The sequence below is a fragment of the Microtus pennsylvanicus genome, chromosome 5, assembly GCF_037038515.1.
Source record: "Microtus pennsylvanicus isolate mMicPen1 chromosome 5, mMicPen1.hap1, whole genome shotgun sequence".
In the NCBI taxonomy this organism is placed as follows: Eukaryota; Metazoa; Chordata; class Mammalia; order Rodentia; family Cricetidae; genus Microtus; species Microtus pennsylvanicus.
Window position 1 is genome coordinate 103,243,983 of NC_134583.1, and position 23,350 is coordinate 103,267,332.

A 23,350-nucleotide genomic window follows, 5' to 3' on the forward strand; every position below is an offset into this window, starting at 1 on the left:
TCCAAATACATATCATGTGTCCAAAGACAATAGAAAAACCATCAGAAAAGCAGGTGTATTAGGAAGCTGGGAGTAGTCGGTATTCCCTGGGACATGTCATTTTGTGCAATAATCACAAGTGTTTACTCCTGCTGCTCCAGAGATTCAGCTCACACTGAAGGATGTCAAAGCCCTATCATTTCTCTGTATTGCTTTCTGCAGAAAGTAATTGATCTGGATGCTCTGCACCCCAGCATGATAGAGACATAATTGGAATGGCAACTAAGCTGATTTCAAGCATCAATTTTAGTTTTTGTTAATCTCACCTGCCTCATCCCTTTTCTAGAACTTTTTGTAAGATGTGTCAAGCTGATTCTTTTTCAATTTTCTTGAATTAAATCATAGAAAAAGACATCAAAAACAAAGACTAGAAGTGGTTCTCCTGTTACTTCTGTAAGCGTTGTTTACGGGGTACCTACTGTGTGCATGGAACTGTTGGAAATGGCTCTCAGAGACACTGTAACGAATATTCAAACACGTGACTACAGGGTCACATGGGCTAAAATGCTTAAACAGTACAAGATAAAATACTGAGTAGGGCATTTCCAACAAGACTTCTATGGTATCTGTTATTCATAAATGCCAATATAATCAATCTACTCCTTTTTCCCTCTTTCCATCAAATCTATGTTTAACGAGGATCACCCTAGATGGTAGAAGAAGAAAAATAGTCCTCTCCGTGTAACAACCCCAAAGAAAGATTCAACCCAAACAAAATGAAAGGAACTGGTAGAGGAGACTATTTTTTGTTATTGATGTGATTTTTGAAATTGGTAATCTCTAATCCTCCCACTTCCGTCTCCTGAGAGCTGGGATTTTAAGCATGCACTAGTGTAAGTGGTCAAGGAGAGGAATTCTTTAAGATGCCAGGCTAGCATTTCTGTGTGTTCATGTATGTGCATTCTCGCACACGTGTGTAATTAAATTTTATGTCGATATTTAAATTCAATGCATTAAGTGTAATAAAATATAGTAAAATAACTAACATAATATTTACTCACATATAATTATATAAGTACCTATATCTTTATATATACATCCAAAGGATTTAATTGAAGATTTAAACAGAAGACTGATTGCATGACTCTTCAAATTAATAAGCCACTGGGTATTTTCTACAAATCATTTTAGGTACCAAGGGTATTATGGAAAGCATAATTTTCCTCCAGGAACATGTGTGCAGTCTCATGTAAACAAATATAACAGATAGTTTTCAATGTTAAATTACTGATTTTGAGGTGGCAGAAGGCACCACAGAGAGAAAGTATCACCATTGGTTTTCTCAGAGGAATATAAATATACACCCTCATCATAGCGCCCACATTCTATGTGGCTAGAACAATTGTTCATTTCAGCACAAAATATATAAAACTTTCATCTGACAAGTTACTGTTAAATCTCTCCATAACGTGTCAACATGGGGAGGATAAAGCAATTATTTTTTTAAAAAAATATTTCAAGCATAGAGAAAATATCATGAAGGAGAAAGGTTTTATTGACCTAAGTTAGCCAGCCAACTCTCTACATTAAATATTCTTTAAAACTGCTCCACCCTTGGCTCACTGGAAAAGTGTGTCATTGAATATAAAGAGCCGCCATCATCAGAAGGTATCCGGGCAAACCATTATTGAGAACTCTTTTTAGAGAGCTCTTGACTGGAGTTGCCAGAATACCCAGGGGAAGATTTCAAAGGTGCATACTAACCACACACCTTTATGTCCTGATTTAGATGGACTGAAGGCAGAACTCAACAAACTGTTTAAAACCAGAACTCAGGCAATCCCAATGATAATAATGCAGGTACCCCACTTAATCCTGATGAGAATAATCCATGAACCCCACTTCACTTAGATAATTTAGATTATGTGAAGATTAAATTTCTCTGATACATCTAGTGTTTTCCAAAGTAGCTTCCCTGGTCTCTGTACCTGGTAAATACTCTCCTCAAGTCACTAGGCCATTTGGTGCAGGTCTCTGCACCTGCTGCCACACTTGGTCTTTAGAATCCAGTTGAATCAGAAAGTGTATTGACCTTGAATCTCCGCCTACACCAGCTGTGCCTAGCTCTGATCAGATTTGAAAATCTACAGGATAATTTTACTGATAAAGAGCTCATCTTGATAGGACTTTTAGCTCTTAGTACTGTTATTTGAATAGATTTCTTAAGAACATCAGTGTCCTTCATTTCTTGTCTTTTGAAAATTATTGGGGATTTTTATTTTTTAAGTTGGTATTCATGGCATTTTCATACGTATGTGTAATTTGTTATAATTCATCTCCTCTCTTGCTGTCTTCCCTTTGACTTACTATCTGAACTCTGATTGTTCCCTTCCAAGTATATTCTGACTAGTGAAAACACACAGCCAGTTTTAAAAGGTAGACAAATTGGAAAGATGAGAAAAGCAGTATTTGAGGAGGAAATGCTCTAGGTGATGGGGAAGTTACAGACAGTAGGGCAAGCATTAGATCAGCATGAATGCCATCCCACCTCACTTGTCATTGACGTAATAGTTATCAGAGAGAAACACTACAGTCCCAACCTTCCATATGCTTGGTTTTCATTTTTTTATGTTTATTTATTTTTTAAATTTCATTTTACATCCCAACCGCAGTTCTCCCTCACACCCCTCTTCTCCTCCCCCCCCACCAGCCCATCTACTCCTTCCAAAAAAACACATCAAAAAACGTATTCACCATGACCAAGTAGGTTTCATCCCAGAGATGCAGGGTTTGTTCAACATATACAAATCTGTCAATGTAATCCACCGTATAAACAAACTGAAAGAAAAAAAAATCACATGATCATCTCATTAGATGCTTAAAAAGCCTTCGACAAAATCCAACACCCCTTCATGATAAAGATTTTCACTTTATTTTATTTTATAAATAAAATTTTATTTATAAATATTTTATAATTCTTTGAGAATTTAATTCAGTTTATCTTGATCAAATTGACCCCCAAATGCTCCCCTAATTATCCCCAGATCTACCCTTACCTCTCTACTTCCCCAATTTTGTGTCCTTTAGCCTTCATGGGTACCGAGCACACAGTGGTACACGGGTATACATGCAGGCAAAACAGCCATACACGTGGAATAAAGAAATAAACAGTACCTAAATGAAATGACCTTGAATTTAGTTCCTATCCTTTAGAAGCTAATTCTGAAGTATCTAACAGGCATTTGACCCTGCAGCTGTTGCTACACTGGTTTAACTTGCCACCAGTGGTATCACTAATAATAAATGTCTGGAATGTTCTTAACAGATTTTCCAGAACCCACATGGAATCTCAAATTGATCATAGAGCACAGCATTTTCATACACTATTCACAGCACCGACCACCTGCTGGAAAGCCCGTTTTGACAGAAAAGGAGAAAACACATTGAAAGCAGGGTCCAATGATACATGTACTAATCTTGCCAAAAGAAACACGAAACAAAAGCCTCTCAGTTTGATTCCTACATTATTGGGTGGATATCCATGTTTATTACACAGTCTTTGGATAGTTTGTGTCACACAACTCTTCATCACAAAGAGAAGCTCCTATAGGTCTTGGATAAGCATTAAAGAATCTATTCCTTTAAGGCTATGGCAGTCATAATTCAGTGTTTTGGAGACAGGCCTAAGATTTGGATGTCTGTAAGACTGCAATCATCTTAGTTTTCATCATTTGATAGTGTGTTTCAGTTTTATCATTTCTGGTACGAGAATCACAAGCCACTTTCCTCTTGAGTGCCAGCTCACATCTGTCAATGATAGGTTCTGGAAATGCACTGAGAATGACTTTAAGGCTTCATCAGAGCTCAGATGAAAGGACCTGGTAGGATAGATTAACAATGAAACTGGGCAAAGAGAGGATCTCACAATCAGTCAATGTGTTGTGAACATCTACTCTGGCACTAGAATAAAATGGCACCCTTATAAGAGCGCTCATATCTATAAGACCGCCAGATGAGTAACAAGTAGTACAGCGATTTATCTAAACAAAGAGAAAAAGCCCAAGTTACCACAAAGATATGTGGGATAGAGGAAGCAGTTGCTTCTTGATCAATATGCCAAAACATATCAATATTTCAATCACTTGGCCACATAAGAATTTCTATACAAGGATAAGGCATGAGAGATGAAGGAACAGAAACTCCTTACCACTGGGAATCAGTTGGAAATGGAATGAGGGACAGGTTGACTATACAACTTACTGTTGATAATATATAAGAAACAGTGATGTTTACAAAGGAATTGGGGGCTGGAGAGATGGTCAGAGTGAAGAGCACTGTGGCTCTTGCAGAGGACCAGTTTTAGCTCTCTGCATCCACATGGTGGCTCATAGCTATCTTTGACTCCAGTTCCAAGGGATCTGATGCCCTCTTCTATTCTCTCCTGGAGCCAGGAGCGCACGTGGTGCCACACACATATATGCAGGCAAAGCATTCATACACATAAACTAAAATAAGTTGTTTGAAATTTCTTAAGCAAGGAATTAATCCATCCTAGAATATGTAACAAAAATAGAGAAAACTTACATTATCCCAGTATCTGAAAGAAGAAAATATGGTAATAAAGAATAATCTGACAAACTACTCTTCCCTGACCCCTCTGCCCCTCTCCAACAACATCCTTGACACACTGGAGTTAATTGTATTTATAAATATGAATATGTCTCTTATATATCATTGCAAAACTTTTACACGCAAAAACTTGGTCTAAATATATTATTTTGTAATATTAGATAATTACGATATTGATCCCACTGTAGAAATAAGAAAATGTAGGGTGAAAAGGTCATGTCATTTGCTAACTTTCTCCTAGTAGCACATGGTCTTCCCAGGCAGGCTAGAACTGGAACTATGCTCTTAACATCCGTGCCATATTGTATTCTAGGAAGATGGCCCAGTAACTGCAGGAGGCATATCTTGCTTATCCCAGAGTTATTTCAGACAAGAAAGTAGAATGCATCCAGCTTTCTTCTTCTCTCACATGCTACTTAACTTCTCCTCTGAATAAATCTCTAGCCAACATTTAATGTATATCCATTGAAGGCATTCCATAGCTTGGCCTCCCCAGAGGGTCCATATACTCCTTAAGTCAGCTCTGATTCTGACTTTGATGCAAGGCCCAAAATAATGAAATCCTGACCATCCCCCTAGCGTGGCTACGGGTGGTGTTCACTAATCGGTTTTACTTGGAATGAACTCTGAGTATATTGCTTGACTTACAGTTTTGGCAGAAAATCTGCCTGACCATGTGGCAGTTGCTGTATTCCTTGGAAAGCTTCCTTTTCGCTCTTGGGCACACAAATAGCCACAGGCAAAGAAAAGAGGGGAAATGACATACAAAAAGCCAGTACTGTTTAGAAATTTGTACTTAAATATCCTGCTGGCCATAGCCCTAGCTCTAGTCCAAGGTGGAGCATTTGCCTTTGCTGTAAACCTCAAGAGCAATGCTGGCCAACAGAACTTTTGGGGATGATAGAATCTGCCTCTTTGTCATCCATCAGACAGTCCCTGAGTACTTGGGTTATGGCTACAAACTTGAACTAAACTATAATTAAACTTAACTGGTCCCTTATAGCAAATGACAACCACACTAAACACCACAGTTCTTCATTTCTACAGTGGGTTTTCACCAGACTAGAAATGTTTGAATTCTGATAGATTTCCCATGTTATTTGATATTTCATTCACTATTACTTATTCATTTGAGAAATACATTGAATAACTATTATGATCTAAACCCTAGCCCAGATACTGGCAAAAACACACAAGGAAGCCAAAAGAATAAAATTCTCTACATTTGTGAAGCTTAGAGTCTAGCAAAGTTAGATGATAATAATAATAGTAATAATTAAAAATGATAATAAACAGTACTTTAGAAGGTGCATGCAGGAAAACGACAGAGTTATGTGATCAACACAAAAAAAATTGGAAAAGTCTTTTAGGATTATTAAGTTGGCACTCTAGAGAAAATACAGACACATAGGTAATAGAACTTGCCATCCAAACAGCCAAGGAACTTAGAGTCTAGGTTGTCTTATGAAAAGCCACCAGTAAAACACAGACCACAGAGCATGTTCTTATCACAAGTACCAAGTGCTCACTTGCCACTCTCAACACCACGATGCCACTCACTTGTGTTTCCTTTGGTACATATGCCTATACCTTCTAGGTTACTATACATGGCTCCAGATTTTGGAATTCAAGAGCGAGAGTTAAATGGGAAACGGTCCCTCTATGGATATCAGAAATAAAATTTATCAGAGAGCATCTTGTTCCACTGATATGTATATATCACAACCTATAACAGACAGTTTCTCTAAGATCCACCTCAGTAGTAGATAGAACCCTCAGGAATAGTCCAGATGAACAATTTCTTCTAGACTAGACATTAAGACACAGAACTGCTGTTTGTCTTAATTGATAGGGGCTGTTTTGTAGCTGGTTTCGATATTCAGTGACAAAATAATCTAGCCAACCTACATCTGTGTTCACTTCAATCTGTACCAACTTTCTATCTGGCCATCCTTTTCTGAAAAACAGCATCAGAGTTGCTCTTGGGGATTCTAATTGTTGAATATTTATGTGTATCTTTCAATTAATTAAAGGAACTTTGAGCAGCTGATAAAAAAAAAACAAAGAATTCCCCTGGGAACACAGTAGATGCCTGGAGTCACATTGCTGAATCTTCTTATGTCGACTACGGAACATCCTCGTGTATGTAGTAGAAGATAACACTTGCATGGAGCCCTTTAAACAAATCGTAATGTTTAATCAATACACCGAAGTGAGCCTGTACATGGAGGCTGGCATACATCATTATCAGAGTCTTCCTTTCTCACTCTCTTGTCTCCCCGCTCAGCTGGCTCTCACAAGTCACATACTGTTAAGGAAGTCAGTTCACCTCTACAGACCTCACATTTTTTTCATTGCATAAAATGATTAAAGTTGGATCATTCCTTTATTCCAAGTTCAAATCTCTCCAGCAGAATCTTCCAGGTAGGGCCCTTCCTGGCAAATACATATTTCCAAAGGATCAAAATTGGAAAATCAGGAGGTGTAGAGCTTTATGAGCTTTGACCCCCACCTGTTTGACTGGGAAGTGATATAAGATTAGTTCAGGGACCTCCTCATCACCAGCCTATTTCCATCTCACCTGATGAGTGAATGTGACCCTGGCCTTCCCCCATTGAAACCACTGGGCTAATTGGTTTTCAATGGTGCTTTGCCTTCTCATTCAAAGACTTGTTTCATCCAACAACCATGGCACTATTCCACTTTCTCTTCACAGTGTGGATGCTTTGCATGCTGGTTATCTTGTTTCAGCTCTGAGCTGGGTTTCACTAGCACGCCTCTGAAGGTGTGAAAAATTCTCAGGTATATAAATAATCCCTGTTTAATAGCTCTGCATCAGAGGTAGTTCTAGGTGTTTTTCTCACATGACCGTTTGACCTAAAAACATCATTCTTAAGGACATATGCTAGATCTGTTATCAAATGAGGAGATAAAGACTGAAAGAGCTGAATAATCTATTCAGAGTCCTCGGTAGAAAAGGAAGGGATGGTTTCCAATGAGAGGCACCATATCAGAGTGTTTTAATTACATTCCTACATCTTCTACTGATCATTTATTATATATGTTTGTTGGGTTGACATTCGTGTGATAAAATTACTTCCAGTTGCCAAAGCCACTAAGCCCTGTGTGGAGGAAGTTACCTTTGTATCACTGAAATGCTGAATATCTTCAGATGGTGGGCATTCTTGTGAATGACTGACTGCCCTCCACATTATAGGAATAAAATGATCTTCTCCCAGAGCATCTTGTAAGTAGGAATCAGAGATTTTCACCCAGGAGATAGTTTCAACTGAGGTTTAAATAGGCTTTGAGTAGAGAGTTCAGGAGCAGAAACCGTTCCATGCAGTAGACAGAGCACATTCAAGGGCAGAGAGGTGTACAATGTATGCAGAGATCCTGTATTTATGGGAAGTATATAAGAGTAGCAGAAGAGAGCCTAGGTTAAGCGAGAGACCACAGATAATCTTAAATTACATATGCAAACTAAGATGCCATCTGACTGGTGATGGGGAGCTATTGCAGAATTTTAACAGTGTTCTGGAACATGATCCCTCTACAAAAGAGCCATTTAATCAATGCAATGGAGGGTGGACTGGAGGAGGATAGACAAAAAGCCAATTAGCAGTCTTTCTATTCCAGCTGAGAAAGATAAAGACAAACCCAAGCCAAGGTTCATGGAGAAGGAGCTGAGTCAGGACAATATTCCCAGAATTCAGAGCTCTATGTGCTGGTGTTTCTAATAGGGGTTGCTAAAACCTGCAGGTGTACTGTCACCTCACCACCCCAAGCAGACCTTGATGTGAAAGAAAGACCCTGAGGGAAACAACCGAGTGTTTGGTGGTGACTTCCCCTGGTCATGTAGAGCTGGCCCAAGCATGCACATATGTTACTGCTACTGCCTGTTACATACAGCTTTTGACAGGGATAAAAGGATGAGAATGGTAGCCATAGAGAATGGATGCAGGTCAAGTGACAAAGTCGAAAAGAAATATCCGGTACACAGTGAGTCCCGAGTAAATGTAGAGAATCACCTAAACCAAAGGGAAAGCATTGCAGGATCTATGCACAGAACTAAGTGGCAGTATTTTAGAAATGTGTGTGAGTGGTTAGGTGGCCACTTTTAAGGATACATGGTTCTTAACCACATTAACTACTCAAGAGGAAATAATACTACTAATTCCTAGATGCTAAGACTGGAGAGTTTCATCTCCCAACTGACTCTGAAGACAGTGTATGATGGTAACAGGTGTAAGTATGATTTGCTGAATGAGCGAATGAATCAGAGAATGAACATGCAAATGTCTGCATGGGGTGACTGCAAAGCTCCATTCTAATTAAGCTTCCCCTAGACCTAAATATCTCAATTTCCCCCAAAGTAAGAAATCACCGCAGCTCTTTAATCTGTCTCAAATGGGAAAATTATTTCTCTTGAGAAATTATAATTCAAGGCCAGCTGCCATCATAGCAAATTCTCGCGTGAGGCATGCCACACACCAGGCCCTTTGTGAGGATGGACTTACTTAATTCACATGTCTATGAAAACACTTTATCACCTCCATGTTACATATACAAAGAGAATAAATAAGAGCTAAGTAAGTCTTAAGATCACACAGCCAGTGGGTGAGAACCTAGTAAAGGCTGTCGGCAGCAGAGGTATAGCATTTGAAAGGAAGTGAGAGCTTTTCTCGAAAGGAAGCAGAGAGTAACATTGAAGAGAAGAGAAGGAGGCATAGGGATTGCCATTCTCTATGACCTCATTCAAGGACACCTTTGGGTGTCCTTTGTGTAACATTTAGGCGTTTGCTTGGCTTCAAATAAATGAGAAAAATTTCTGTCTTCTTTAGTAAACTAGAGATTCCATTGGAAATGATGTCTTTGAGTACCAAGTGTGGGTATTCACAGTTTTATTTATATAAGTAAAATTTTTCACCCTGTGTGTGCGGTATCTCAGAGCATCTGCAGGGCTCTTGGGAGGACCGCTCTCCTGGAAAGCTGTTAATTAACCTAAGATTAGCTCCTGGAGTCGCACTGAATTCTAGATGCTTTTTTTTTAAGTTTTCAAATCTAGGAACAAAAATCTGATATTGCAGATAATTAAATTTATTCTGGGAGAAGTATTTTTACATGTGGGCTGCATTTGTAGTGTTTGAATAGAACACTAATTGCAAAGTGTGGGGCGTGTTGCTGGCTATCCTGAGCCCTGGGTAAACACTGACCTATTTTAAATTACTCGGTGACGAATCTGAAAACTACAGGCCATACATACAGCATTTAAATGGAACCACAAATGCCACAGCGCAGAGATTTTCCTCGGTCGCAAAAAACCCTCTAATTTGAGGTGGACCCAAAATAACACTGATGCATATGGAGCCCCCAATTAGCGGTTTCCATAAATAAGTCACTATCACAGACCTGGTTCTAAAGCTACAGTTTCACGGGATGTTACAACCATGTTTTGGTGTCAAGACGTTTTCAATCACTACTCTAGTGCCATAAAAAGACTCCTAACAAGGGGTTGTCTCTAAATCCATTGATGTTCGAATATCATGGTAAAAATTTTAAAAAAGCTATCAATTTCTCCTCTCCAGGGCTGTGGAGTGGGAGAAAAAAAGATGGAAAGAACTAAAAATAAATCAGAGTTTCAAGAAAGCGGGCTTCTCAAAGACACGAAAATGTGTATCCACAAAATAAGACAGGGAAACAGAGTGAATCACAGACGAGGGTCTAACATAGACAAAAGCTTCAAGCTGCTGAGTGCTCTGTCTGGTGTCTTCATTTACCAACCCCCACTTAGACTCCTCTCCCCTAAGCCGGTCAGAACACTTCCACCATTCTCATTTTCTCATTCTGTCTCTTTCCTCTCTCCATTTGTCTGCCTGTCTGTCTTTGCCTCTCTCTGTACATATATTCATTATACATACATGCATACATACATATATACATACGTACACACGCACATATAAAGGAAAAGCATTTTCCTAATAACTAATTGAGCTTATATTTCCCCCTGTGATGCACATGACTAGGAAACTGAGTGATAGGGAGATATAAGACAGGAAAACTGGAACCATGGCACAAGAGTGAAATGAACAAACTCAGCCCAGTCTGAGGTCACCAGGCTACGTGACTTATCACAGATCACTCCAGCACCTTTCCCAGTTTCTTCCCCTACAAAATAGGCCACCTGCCTGCCTCAAAGACTCTTCTCTATCTCTGCCATGGAGTGGTAAACCAGGAGGTCCTAGGAACACAGGAAATACATATCATGGGATTGTCTTAAAGCAGTGTCACTAAACCTCTTCAACCAAAGGCATGTGAGCTTTATATGTGTTATTTCTCTATTAAGAGGAGTGACTGGTAACAATGGGACACTTAAGACAGCAGAGGCATGCCAAAACTCTTTTCCTTTTGATATAATCAGAATGATGTGGGGGGGGGCAAAGAAGAATTGGAGTTCAGTAAATATAACACAATGCTTCAGATGGACCAAGTCTCCTTTGCTTCCTCCATCATGTCTGTTCCGTACGTGATGGCTCTCTTCTCCATATTTTCTATTCTACCAGCAATGAGCCTGTCCACTTTGCAGCTCCAATCCATTGTAAGGTTCTTCTTGCTAACTGATTGATCCAAAGCCACCACCTTGGAGAAATATGAAACAGAGACTCCAAACTATAGAACTCTTGGGCAAGTCTTTAAGCTCGCCTAGTTCTGCAAGCTGTGACTAAGTCAATTATACATCATTCTTTAATTCCCAAACTGACAGACTGGATGGAAGTGACAGACAGCACTCGCAAACAGTTAATGACTTCAGGGAATTCGGAGTTCATTACAGATGGCTGGCAGTAGAGAACAAATTCCGAGCTGTTATCAAAATTAAACACCTGCCGATGAATGATTGGACCTATCAAGTGGCAAATCAGAAGAATCCCTCCTGTAGTCAGTCATGTGCTACATTATTCACTTCTGCTGCTGCAGAACTCTCTGGACTTACCCTCCTGGGTTGCCTGTCAAGTAGACATATGACCAGGTATGACTGAGTCTTAGGAGAGTTAATTAGCACCACAAGTAGAAATGGGTCTCTTGCTCCTGCTGAAACACTTCTTACCACTGTGGGGACAAAGCCAGAGATCTTACAAGACATGGTGGCACTTGTCCGCCATTCTAGCCCTTTGAAGGTAAAACCAGGAGAATAATGAATTTGAGGCTAGCCTGGGTGCACAGTAAGACTGTGTGTCAAAAACTAAATAAACTCTAACATAGTCTCCAAAGGCCCCCGTGATCTTGTCCTGGCTAACCCTCACTATAGCCTCATCTTTTCTTACTTTTTTAACTTGTTCCCCACAATAGCTTTTAGTTATTGTAACAACTGAAATAATCACTTTATAGAAGCAGAAAAATTTGGGGAGTCACAATTTCGCAAATCTGAATGTATGTATCTGGCCCATTGGTGTGGTGACAGATCTTAGCAGGAACAAGGAGCAGAACAACACCATCCAACCACGTGACTGGGACACGCTAAGCATTCTGGATCCTTTGAGGGCACAGTCTCAGCATCTCAAACCCTTCAGTTAGGTGGCGCTTCCATATCAGTCAGTCACTTTCCTGTTGCTCCAATAAAGTGCCAGGGCCAAGGCAACTTCCAGAAGACAGGGTTTATTTGTAGCTTACAAGTCCAGATGGCTAAGAGTCCATTATGGCAGGGACAAGGCAGCAGACAGTAGACATGGCAGCAGGAGCTGAAGCTGAAAGTTCACATCTTAAGTCACAAGCAAGAAGCAAAGAGAGCATGTGACATGTGGCTTTGACGCCTCAAAATCCAGCCCCAGTAGCTTACTTCCTCTGGCAAGTCCACAATCCCTAAACCTTCCCACACAGGTACCACCGACTGGGGACCAAGTGCTCCAACATCTGATCCTGTAAAGGACGTTGTCATTCAAACCACTTCCACCCCCTCCCGCTAGCATCAAGCTGAGGCTGCACCTTTATCAGAGAGACCTTTAGGGGTTCTTTAGTGTCTAGACTACAGTGCTCACATGCTCCAGCCATTCTGCCCTCTTCTTCCTTCTCCAAACCAGGCCTATCCATGCCATTCTGTCTGGACTTTCCCACTCTTCCCAGTTCCAACCCTTCCTAATGCTCACTCTTCTGCAAGTGTCAGGGAAAGCTCCATCTCCTCGGTTTTCCCCAGGTCACCTCTCACCAGCTCCTCTACTTCTCTACCACTGACAGTTGTGGCTGAATGCCTAATCGGTGTCCTTCTACTCTACTGGAGGCAGGGAGTGACCATACTGCATCTATATATCCATATATCCATCTATCCCTGACGCATACCACAGTGCCTACCACCAAGTAGACATCCACATGAATTTTCTAAATGAGTTAATGACAGATGGGTGGGTGGATGGATGGATGGATGGATGGATGGATGGACAGACAGACAGATGATTTCTAGCCAAGAACCATGGAGTCAACCAGAATCACTTAATATTGAGAGAACATTTGGGGTAGCCTTTCTCGTCCCACCTCCTTTTCTCTAAGCATGTATATCCTTTGACACTATCCTTCCCGAGGAAGGTGTGAATGTGAAGTGACCCTACCTTCTGATCCTCAGATGAAGGACTTTCAGGATCCTTAGACTCACACTTCTTTTCAAAGTAAGGGTACCACAATGAGCAGCTCTCTGTGTTCATGGGAACCTCGCATATCCAAGCCACAGCAGGTCACTGATAGAAAGGCATTCTCAAGATTCTTGCCCTGCTTTTCTGTGAAAGGAATTCTCACAACTGCCTGCTGTAGGGGCACAGCATTGAAGGGGTAATGGTGTGGGGTCCACGCCGCAGAGAGGCAGTGGGTGACATGGAAGAGCACCGGGCAGTACCCAGCTCTGTCATTGCTTGTTGGCTGTGCGGATCTAAGTTTTCAACTCCATCTGGCTAAAATCCATGCTCGTAAAATTAAGCAAACCTCTTGCCAACGGAATTCCTGCCAGCATCAAATGAAATAATATTCTTTCTATCTTATCTAGGAGTTGCTGATACTTCAATAATGAAAGTGATGTGTACCATATAAAATGTTCAAATGATAGGCAGAAAATATGATTACCACTGTCCCAGAGAAGAGTGTCTATCCTCCCGATTTTGAACAGTTAGAACAGTTATCTTTTTATAGCAAAATATGTTTTCACACCCTTGACATTTGGTGACTGACAGATACCTTTCTCTCCAGGCTGATGGGAGAAGTTAAAAATTAGTAGTTGAGGCCTAAGTGTGCATTGATTGATTGGGCATGCTGAAGTAAACAGTGCTTTGCTTTGGGAATGCTGCTTCCTAGGAATCAAACTTTTGGCTCACAGAAAAAAAGTAAAACCTTTTTTAAAGTTTAAAAAACCCTTTAGCTTAAAGTAGTAACCTAATTCTTATTTCCACTTGGGGGTGCCTGTTTCTGTGGGGGAATGCATGTACATATATGTGTCTGTGTGTGTGTATATATATATCCTGGCAGGATATGTGGAAGCTAGAGGTCAACCTGGAGTGTTACTTCTCAGAGGCCGCCCACCTTCAGTTTTTAGACAGTCTCACATTGGGACCTGAGACTTGCTGATTATGGTAGCTAGCTAGCCAGGGAACCCCAGAGATTCTTCTGTGTCTGCCTCCCCAGTGCTGAGATTGCAAGGTGTATGCCACATCTGACTTTGGTGCTGGGGATCAAACTCCCGTCTTCACGTTTGTACAATAAACATTTTACTAATGTCCACATCTTACATTGATGTTGAAAAATGCATTGCTGAGATGTAATTTTTATCCCCATAAATAGTTATAACATTTCAGTTTGTGAGGAAATGACACAGCAAATCCTTTCCAAGATGTAGACAATGCAATTGAAGGCATCTTTAATAACAGAATTTGAGGTAGCAGTCATTAAACACGTGACTATGAAAAAGGCAAATGGCAGCAAATGACTAAGTCCACTTCCTACTTCACCCTGTGAGGTTCTGAGACACAAATTTATTTTTTAAATGCACTGCTTTGGAAACTGACACATTAAAAGAGCTATTGTTGGGAAAACATAGGCAGAAGTAACTCTGATTAAAAATAAATCCTCAGTGTTCTCTTGTGTTCTACAATGTTCCAGCTGCACTGTAAGGTGACCATGGTAAAGAATACTAGTATTTTGAAGTAGCTAGAATGGAGGGCTTTGAGTGTTATCACTGCAAAAAATGATAAAAACATAAGGTGCTGGATATGGTCAATACCTTGATTTTATTATTCCATAGTCCCTAATATATTAAAACATCACCCTATCAACTATGATCAATGTGTAAATTAAGATAAACTACAATAACACACACACGCGCGCACACACACACACACAGAATAGGAGTTGTGTTGAACTGACTGATCGTGGTTTTCATTGCAGACTTATCAATGAATCCTTGAGGGACCAGCTGTTGGTGACAATACAGAAGACCTTCACATACACTCGCACCCAAGCTCAGCACCTCTTCATCATCCTCATGGAATGCATGAAGAAGAAGGAACTGGTATGTCACTCTCCATGCTCCCAAATGTTTGCTTCCATCCTTTGCCCCTTTCTCCTCCGGGTTTTGTTTTCACCGTCCACCAGAGGTGCCACTGGCCCCAGAACTCATGAATTTTTTTAGTGTTGGCTTGAATGACATGTGTGTAGCCAGGTTTCCCACAGTTTTCCTGGTTTGGGTTCACCCCAATACTTCAGAATAACTCAACCAAATGAGCCAAGGAGAATATAAAATTGGTTTCCTCTGGGAATGTTCGGTGGAGCCTCTCGTGGGGGGGGGGGGGTTCCACTTTGCTTGTAAACTGAGAGACACTGGGTGTTTCTAGTCACCACAGATTTAGTGATATAGCATCCAAGTTAATATGGTCAGTAGTACAGATGAAAAATGGATTGAGTACTGTAGAAGCCCTGGAACATCTGTGTAAAGTTTCTGCAGTGCTATCTAGATGCTGCTCAAATGTTTCTTACATCAGTCTGAAGTGCACTCCAGATGTGGAGTAACCTGCAGAGACACTCTGGCAGGGTGAAGAGAAACAACAGAAGCTAACACTAAGGAGCCTTTAATATACGCCAGGCAAGGAGTTGAGTCTTCCTGTCTATTAACACAGAAGATCTTTTCAACTCTCCCAGTAAGAGAAACAAATGGTACCTTCGCCTTTCACTTAAGGAAGTTCAGGCTCACTTGCTGAGCAATGAGAAAATGAGAAGTAAAACCAGTGATGGTCAGTATTTTTATTCAGCAGTTTTCTCATTCAGACTGACAAGAGTGAATTGCCCAGTCTGGGAAGATTCCTGTCAGGCTCTCAGGAAACAAACTATTCTCAAAGGCCAGTTGAGACAGTGATGAAGGCAACCAAACATTTAGATGAAATAACAAGTTCAATAAACAAGGCATTCTTCAGAAGACATCCACACACCCCTGTCAATCAAGGCTTCCAGAAGCTTCCAGGCTTGGGATGACAACAGAGAAACTGGAGACATCTCTAATTTCTGAATATCTCTATGGCCACATACATACCCTGACAGCTGGTAGAAAGAGGCCAAAAAAGCCATTAGAGTCCCTAGCCATGAGACTGTCATGTTTGTTCCTTCCGTGAGACTTGGGAGGATTTTCTTTTGAGTTCTGATTGTGTTTAGACGCTGAGGCCAAAGCTAATGATGAACTCTCACCATGACTAGACTTCTGAGTAGCCTTGAAATTTCCTAGAAAGGCAATTCCAGCAAAAATTCTAGGAGACGTTAGAGGTTATAAAACTAAATGATATTGGATGAACTTGCCAGAGTGTTTTATGAGACGATCCTATATAATTCTGCTAGATAATTATCATTTTGTCATGAACCCTGAGGAAGAGGTTGCGTGTATTTCCAGGGCAGACATGATAAGGGCTTATAAGGTTGTACTTAATTTAAATGATTTCCATTTCTGAGGGACAGTGTGGACAGTACTCGATGCTTTACAAATAAGGGAACACAAGGTAGTCATTTCTCTTTTGGGGGAAGCAGAAGAGCAAATTGGGGTATCACCTCCCTTAGAGGTAAGGCACCCACATACAATCCAAGAGAGCCAGTTGGGAGGGTCTTGGTGTAAACTGATCAGCACTCACCAGACTGTAGCACACCGCATACAGAATAAACAGGACACTGTAAGGTGAAATCCCTCTTCCTTTTTACACTTCAGCTGTTCTTTGATTTCCTTTCCAAGCTCTATGAGATTAAATTTTCTTCAGCAAATCTAACTAATTCAACTAAAGCTCCAAGTTCTACGGCTAATGTAGCATCATTCCCCTGACCACAGCCAGTTAGCTCACACAGTAAACAACATCACTAGAAATACATATTTAGACTCTGTCGATGTTTCCGGCAGGGGAAGCAGCCTTGTGCATTCTAGTAGCTTCATATAGTTCTTAAAGTTCATTTCTCCTCTGCTTATGCAAAGCCTGCCACATCGTACCTCCAAGAAATCAGCAGTCTTCGGGCTGGTCAAGCATTTTCCCCTCTATTCACACGTGAATTTTAAAGTTGTATTGCCAAATCTGCACGCATGAACACTACCAGATGGAAACAGCAAATGCATTTATGACTCCTCCCCTCGTATTCAACAGAGGCTGCCTTTGAGAGAAATCAAAGCCCATACACTTGTCCACTTGCTTCCCCCATCACAAAATATCCTGATCTAGGTTTCTTCCTTTTTCTCTGGTATCAGAGGAAAGGGTATTCTAAGAGGCTTCACCTAACGTGGGCCACATACCCCCCTCTCCATACTTCCTCTGTGGTCTTGCCCTAGGAAGGGTGCTTGCTTTTTCTTTTCAACGACAACCTTCTTTCTTACTCTGCCTGAGGGGTCCACCTTTATTCCCTCTTTGCCAGTCCCTCAGTGGCACCGTTTTCCTCTCATCCTCAAACTTCTACATCCTCTCCTCTTTTCCTTCCCTTTCTCGTAGTTTTTGCCCATTGAAGCCACACCATGTGAAGCTTTGTTATTTTTCCTTTGTGTCATTTTTAAGAGAATTTAAAATCTTCTACCAGGGGAGACTGCATCCATTTCTCCTTGAAATTCTGTCAAATTTTTCCTTTATGTGTTCTGAGATTATGTCCCTGGGCTCATAAGGCTTTACAATTGGCTGTATTTCCTAGTGAATCATTGTCTGCCATTCTTCAACAGGCTTATTCGTTCCTGACAATGTCTCTGCCTTGTATTTCAGCTCATCTGGTATTAATACAATTACATCAGCTTCTCTCAGTTCATACTTTCCTGGTAATGAAAGCTTCCATGTCTTTCTTTTTTCATTTCCAATCTTTGTATACCTTCCTGTTAGGTGCATTTCTCAGGATATATAGCTTTCCTCTTTAATATCATTTAAATAGAGCCAATATCATAAGCTTGGCCTAACTGCATGTGTTTCTGAGCTGTTTGCCCTAAATAAACTTCTTTTAAATCTTATTCAGTCAATGAGACAGTCTTGCCTGCTGAGCCTCCTAAAGTATTTTAATATAGTACCCCATTTTCTTGATAGTAACTCACACCTCTTGCTGGCTTCAGCAATAACCTGTTTGGATGTTATTCATAAAACTGTATTTCTGGCCTTAACCTCTTACCTTGTCTCCACAAGCATAATTGAAACTTGCTTAGAATGCCTTGCTTGGTTTCCCACTGTTAATTCAAACTTTTAATGTCTATAAACATCAATTTCCCCAATTCCCCAAAAGGCCCACCCCTACACCCCCATAACACGCCACCTTCCTGCTCTCACGTCATTTTCTCAGTCCTGTGCTTCACTCCTCCCTTTTTCTACCAATACCACCACCCCAGCAAATCATTGCCAAGCTGTCTTGCTATTCTTTTGGCACTGTCTCTGGTGTCTGCCTGCTTTGCCTGGTTCCAGTTGCCACCGTTCTCACTTTTCTTCAGTAGGACTCTGTGGATTGTTTCCCCTGACTGGGGAGGAAAACCTTTCCCTCCTTTATGCTTTCTACACACTGCCTTCACCTTTTGGGAGCCCAGTTCAGAATTTGTCACCTGCTTCCTTGGAAATCCTCATTATAGCCAAACTAATGGACCTTTTGATTCTAGGTGCATCTGGGCATGTGGTTACCACGTGATTGCTTCCCTTTATCACCCTTCCTTCCATCTAGTAATTCAGGCTCCCAAGTTCCCTGCTCTTAGTCAAAACAAACCATCTTTCTGCTGCTCTTTCCACCTGTTCAGATCATGCAGCTGAGAGTGTCCGGTTGAGACATCTCATAACCGCTGAGTACAATTCCAACCTGAAAGATCAGAAAATAGATTAATTACAGTTGCCGTGTAGCCTGTTTCTAAGATACTCGTGGTGGAAGCTGTTCACACTGGGTCTCTTACACAGTTTGCTGTGTGTACCCTCTAACTGTCTTTGTGATAGCCCATGACAGCCAGATACTTGACAACAGTGTTGAAGCCTCAAAATAACCCCACACCAGTTAAGAATTATGGATAATAAAAGGGGTTCTTTATTTAAGGGGAAAAACTTACAGATCACCATCCCAAACAACAGTCCTCATTGCAAACAGGAAACAGAGAGTCTAGCTGCCAGAAAGGGAGCCAGAAGCAAGAGAAAGATCGCCAGTTCCCACTGCTTTTTAAAGTATAAGAGACCACACCCCAGTGGGCTGGTATCTTAAAGGCTATTGGCTGAAGGAGTGGAAGGAGCTCCCGCAGCACCTCCCCCTTTTGTTTAAGTAAGAGAGTTACAAACCCAATACAAAACAATATACACTAGGAGACAGATATCAAGTATAAGATTAGAATTGCAATCAGCATAAAAAATATTAAGCAAGGAACATATGCTAAATGTTTTAATAAAGATTCTATCCTATGGAGTCTAAGTCTTGTATAGGAAATGGCTTGACTAGATCATAAGAGTACAGTAACTACTACTATCTAATCTTCAACCCAATCAAAGTACTGAGAAGGGAGATAATATTACTTGAGCAGGCAGGAAGTACAATCAAGTAGCTTCCAAAGTGAGCAATATATGACAGAGACAATTAGCTACCTGGGCAATTACCCAAAGTCTCATTTTGCAACCTTGAAGCAACCAACTTTGGCTAAGGCCTAATGCAACTGACAGACCATTTTCAGAGGCAGGAAATTTTTCAAAACCATTTTACCCTGTCTTGGCAAGATTTGACAGCCCTGCTTATCCATTTCCGGATACTATGTAACTTGTCAGTGGTTGAGGCATTGTCAGTTCCTTGTCCAAAGGCCAGTATTGCCAAGAAGAAAACAAGCTCCAAGTGGAGTGTCTTCAGTGCTCAACATTCTCTCAGGAGTAGATTGGTGCTGTCATAAGCAATCATGTCTCATGTCAACAGAACCCTAAGTTATTTAAATGCCACAGATCTTTGAAGTGGTTGAAGATTCCCTATCTAGACAGAATACAATCTCTGTGTATCTAAAGAACCTAATTGATCTAACTGTATAACAACAAATAGGAACAACTATTGACCTATAATAATATGAAAATATACCCTAAAAGTTGTATCAATATACAAAATGTCCTAAACCAAGGTAGAAACATGCATATATACAATCTAACAAAATAATTTTGTATATATGTACAAATAATGTAAACAAAAGTAACAAATATATAATAGCTCACAAGTATTCACTCTATTACCCACTATTACTATCTCCCCCCTCCTTTTTTTGAACAAACATAGTTTTGACCCCAACTCTCTATCTAGTACAAGTAATAATCAACAACCCCTAAACAGTGTTCCCAACCCTATGGACAAACTTTTTTGGGATAGGGTGTGTCGTCTTCTAGAATTGCTTCCCGCTGTCATGAAGGCGATGTTCTCTTAATGGGATCCTGCAAAAATTAAGTCAGTGGCAGGAGAGTGAGCCTTCGAGGTTGATTTTAACAATGACCCATTGAGTCAACACCAGCAATAAGTGCATTTTGTTCATAATATTTCCCTCAAAGTATTCATATACCAGATTTTCCCCATAAAGGCAAAATGCTACTTCACATTTATGTTGGAAAATAAAAATTAAATAAAATACTAATTACTTCACACTCATTTATTGCTTTGTCTAAGATGGCTTCCTAGTACTACTTGATTAGGAGATATTACAGGAAGGGGGGATCTGAATTGTATTCTTAACTTGAAATTTACAAGATTGCAATTTTCCTACTTCATCACATGATTTTGGTTGAAAGCTTCAAGAATTATAGTAATTATGTCACTATTATTTCTTACTCCTAACCTACAGTTGTGAGAATGATGTAACTGCCCAGTGGTTTGTCTTGACTTTCAGTTATATATTGAGAATTTATTGGAGATCTGGTGGTTTGAAAAGGTGGTTTCTTAATTACAGTTTATGATAAAATTAATTTAATATTTTTTCTGAGTATTTGAGAGACTTGTGATGCACTTTCATAGCCTTTATGACTTGGGAGCATGGCTTTCCTACTTACTTCCTTAGAGCCAATTCTCATTTGCAACGATGGTTCTAAAACCAATGAGCACTGAAATGCAGCATTTACCCAACTCAGCAAATTAGAATGGACAGGAGTGAAAATGAACCCATCTTTCCTTAAACTTTATCAGTTAAGAAGCATATAAGGACCACTGTCTAATTCTGGTCAATTTGGACTTCCCCTGAGTAAGTCACTTATAAACAAAGTTTATTGCCCAACGTTCTGGAAAGTTGTAAATTTCAGAGCGAGGTACCAGAAGACTGGGCATCTGGTAGGGACTTTCTCATAGAAGACGGTTTCTTTCTGAGTCTCCACAGGATGGAAGGGGCAAGCAGGCTTCTTCAGAACACTTTTCTGAAGATGCTAATCCTATTCACGAGGGTGAAGCCTCTATGATCAAGTAAGTTCACAAGCACCCTGCTTGGTGACACCATCATGACTCTGATTAAGATTCAATATATGCAAATGTGGAGGGCCGGTCACAAATATTCAGAGCACAGCAATCTTAGCAACATCTGCTAGGGAACATGGAAAAGAGCAGGATGGGGCTGGGGAAGGGCACATTGTATCTACTTTTAACTTAGAACATAATGATACACAATCAGATAAGCTCCACTGATAGGCTGGTTGATGTGGTCTCCTCACAGTTGCTGAAGCTGTATCACTTCATTAGCATCACAGTCTCCCTTGGGTAGGGCACAGAAGTAAGGCCAGGAAATACAGCATGTGCTGATAAGAGGCAAGGAGGAGCGTCAAGAATGACATAGCTGTGGGGTTCATGTATGCAGTTCTCAAAAAAAAAGCTAAAAACAATGTGCTAATGGAGTAATGGAAGCAAGGACATTAGATCACCATTTTGTCTCCTTTCCAGACCTTTCTTTGAAGTACTGGTCATCCCATTTTCTCTTCCTGCTGAGACTTTTCTACAGATCTAATTTAGACTCTCAACTTTCCATTTTCTTTATACTTCTTAAATTCACTTTCGCTTTCCATTTTCCTCCCTCTCCTTCCCAGCTCCGTAAGCTGATGTTTATCAAAGATTGATGCGTGATGCTTTTCCTTTGGTTTGCTATTATAACTTGTGCTGCTTTAGGACTAGGTGTGAACGCACAGCTGCCTCGTCTCATCATCTGCGTTCCACATCCTCGCTCACACCCTCCTTCTTCCTTGCTCTGACTACTGCTGCTCAATGGAAGCCTGCCCTGGTGATCCACTATCCCCACCTGTACACTCCATGGACCGGCAGATTTCCATAAAGAGTAGAGAGCATTTGTACCAGGCATACTCTGTAGATTTTTGCTCTCCAACAACCCTGTAAAACTAAAGCTATTCTGAACTTCTCAGCCACAGAAAAACAAGCCATTAACAGTGAAATAACCCGGCATGAGTGAGAAAGAAACACGGAACACGCAACAAACCTGCTTAGTTTATGAGAGGGGGTGTTCATAGGCCTGATGGAGGTTGGTGTGCAGAGAGAGAGAGCTGAAGATGGTGCCTCCAGCTTTTAAAAGCTGCCTGGCACATGTGCACAGGGGGTTGACATGACTATGTCATATGCAGATGACGGAGCTCACGCGTGTGTGCAAGAACTCACACAGCTGCACCGTACATAGATGATGCAACCATGTTGCACATGGATCACACAGGGTCCTTTAAGATTCCTGGTGCTATTAGGCACTTCTGCCTGAGGGCTTGTCTGCATATGCATGGCTCTGGAACCAGGAAGTGTCAGCCATGTTGTGTGGCTGAATCATTGCAAACAGAACTTCACCAACCAGTAGAGTTGAGCTGGTTCCTTGTTATAATAATGCCAGATTTTTCTTGCTTACACACAGAGAGAATCATATCACTCATTTGAATATAAATTATGGTAATGTTTTCCTACAGTTCAGTCTGAAAATCCATTCATTCTTTATGAATGCTTTTTAGCAACCAAACTGACCTTCTTAGTTCTTCTAGTTTCCTAATTTCCTACATATTCTCATATGGGGAGCATTTTCATTTACCAAATTCAACACCAGATCCTCCCTCCATCCTTCCCCTCATCTTCATTCTCTTGTCTTCCTTCCCCCTCCACACACACACACACACACACACACACCTGGATTACATTTAACTATTAATTCCCTTATCTACATCTCTTATCTTCATTGTAATATATTCATATATAATATCTATATATGTACACATAAGCATGTAAGTGCTTAAGAACCAAATCCACACTTTATTCATTATTCTCTCTTTCC

The 23,350-nt window shown here is 40.6% G+C and overlaps 1 protein-coding gene across 29 annotated transcripts in view; it reads left to right on the forward strand.

Annotated features, from left to right (window-relative positions):
* Trpm3 (transient receptor potential cation channel subfamily M member 3) overlaps positions 1–23,350 on the forward strand; it is a 787,998-nt gene that overhangs the window by 586,824 nt on the left and 177,824 nt on the right. For all 29 annotated transcript variants that reach the window (XM_075973702.1, XM_075973688.1, XM_075973693.1 and 26 more), the window contains one exon: positions 15,025–15,148. In XM_075973702.1, coding sequence (XP_075829817.1) covers positions 15,025–15,148 — 124 coding nt within the window. The remainder of the gene's footprint in view (positions 1–15,024; positions 15,149–23,350) is intronic.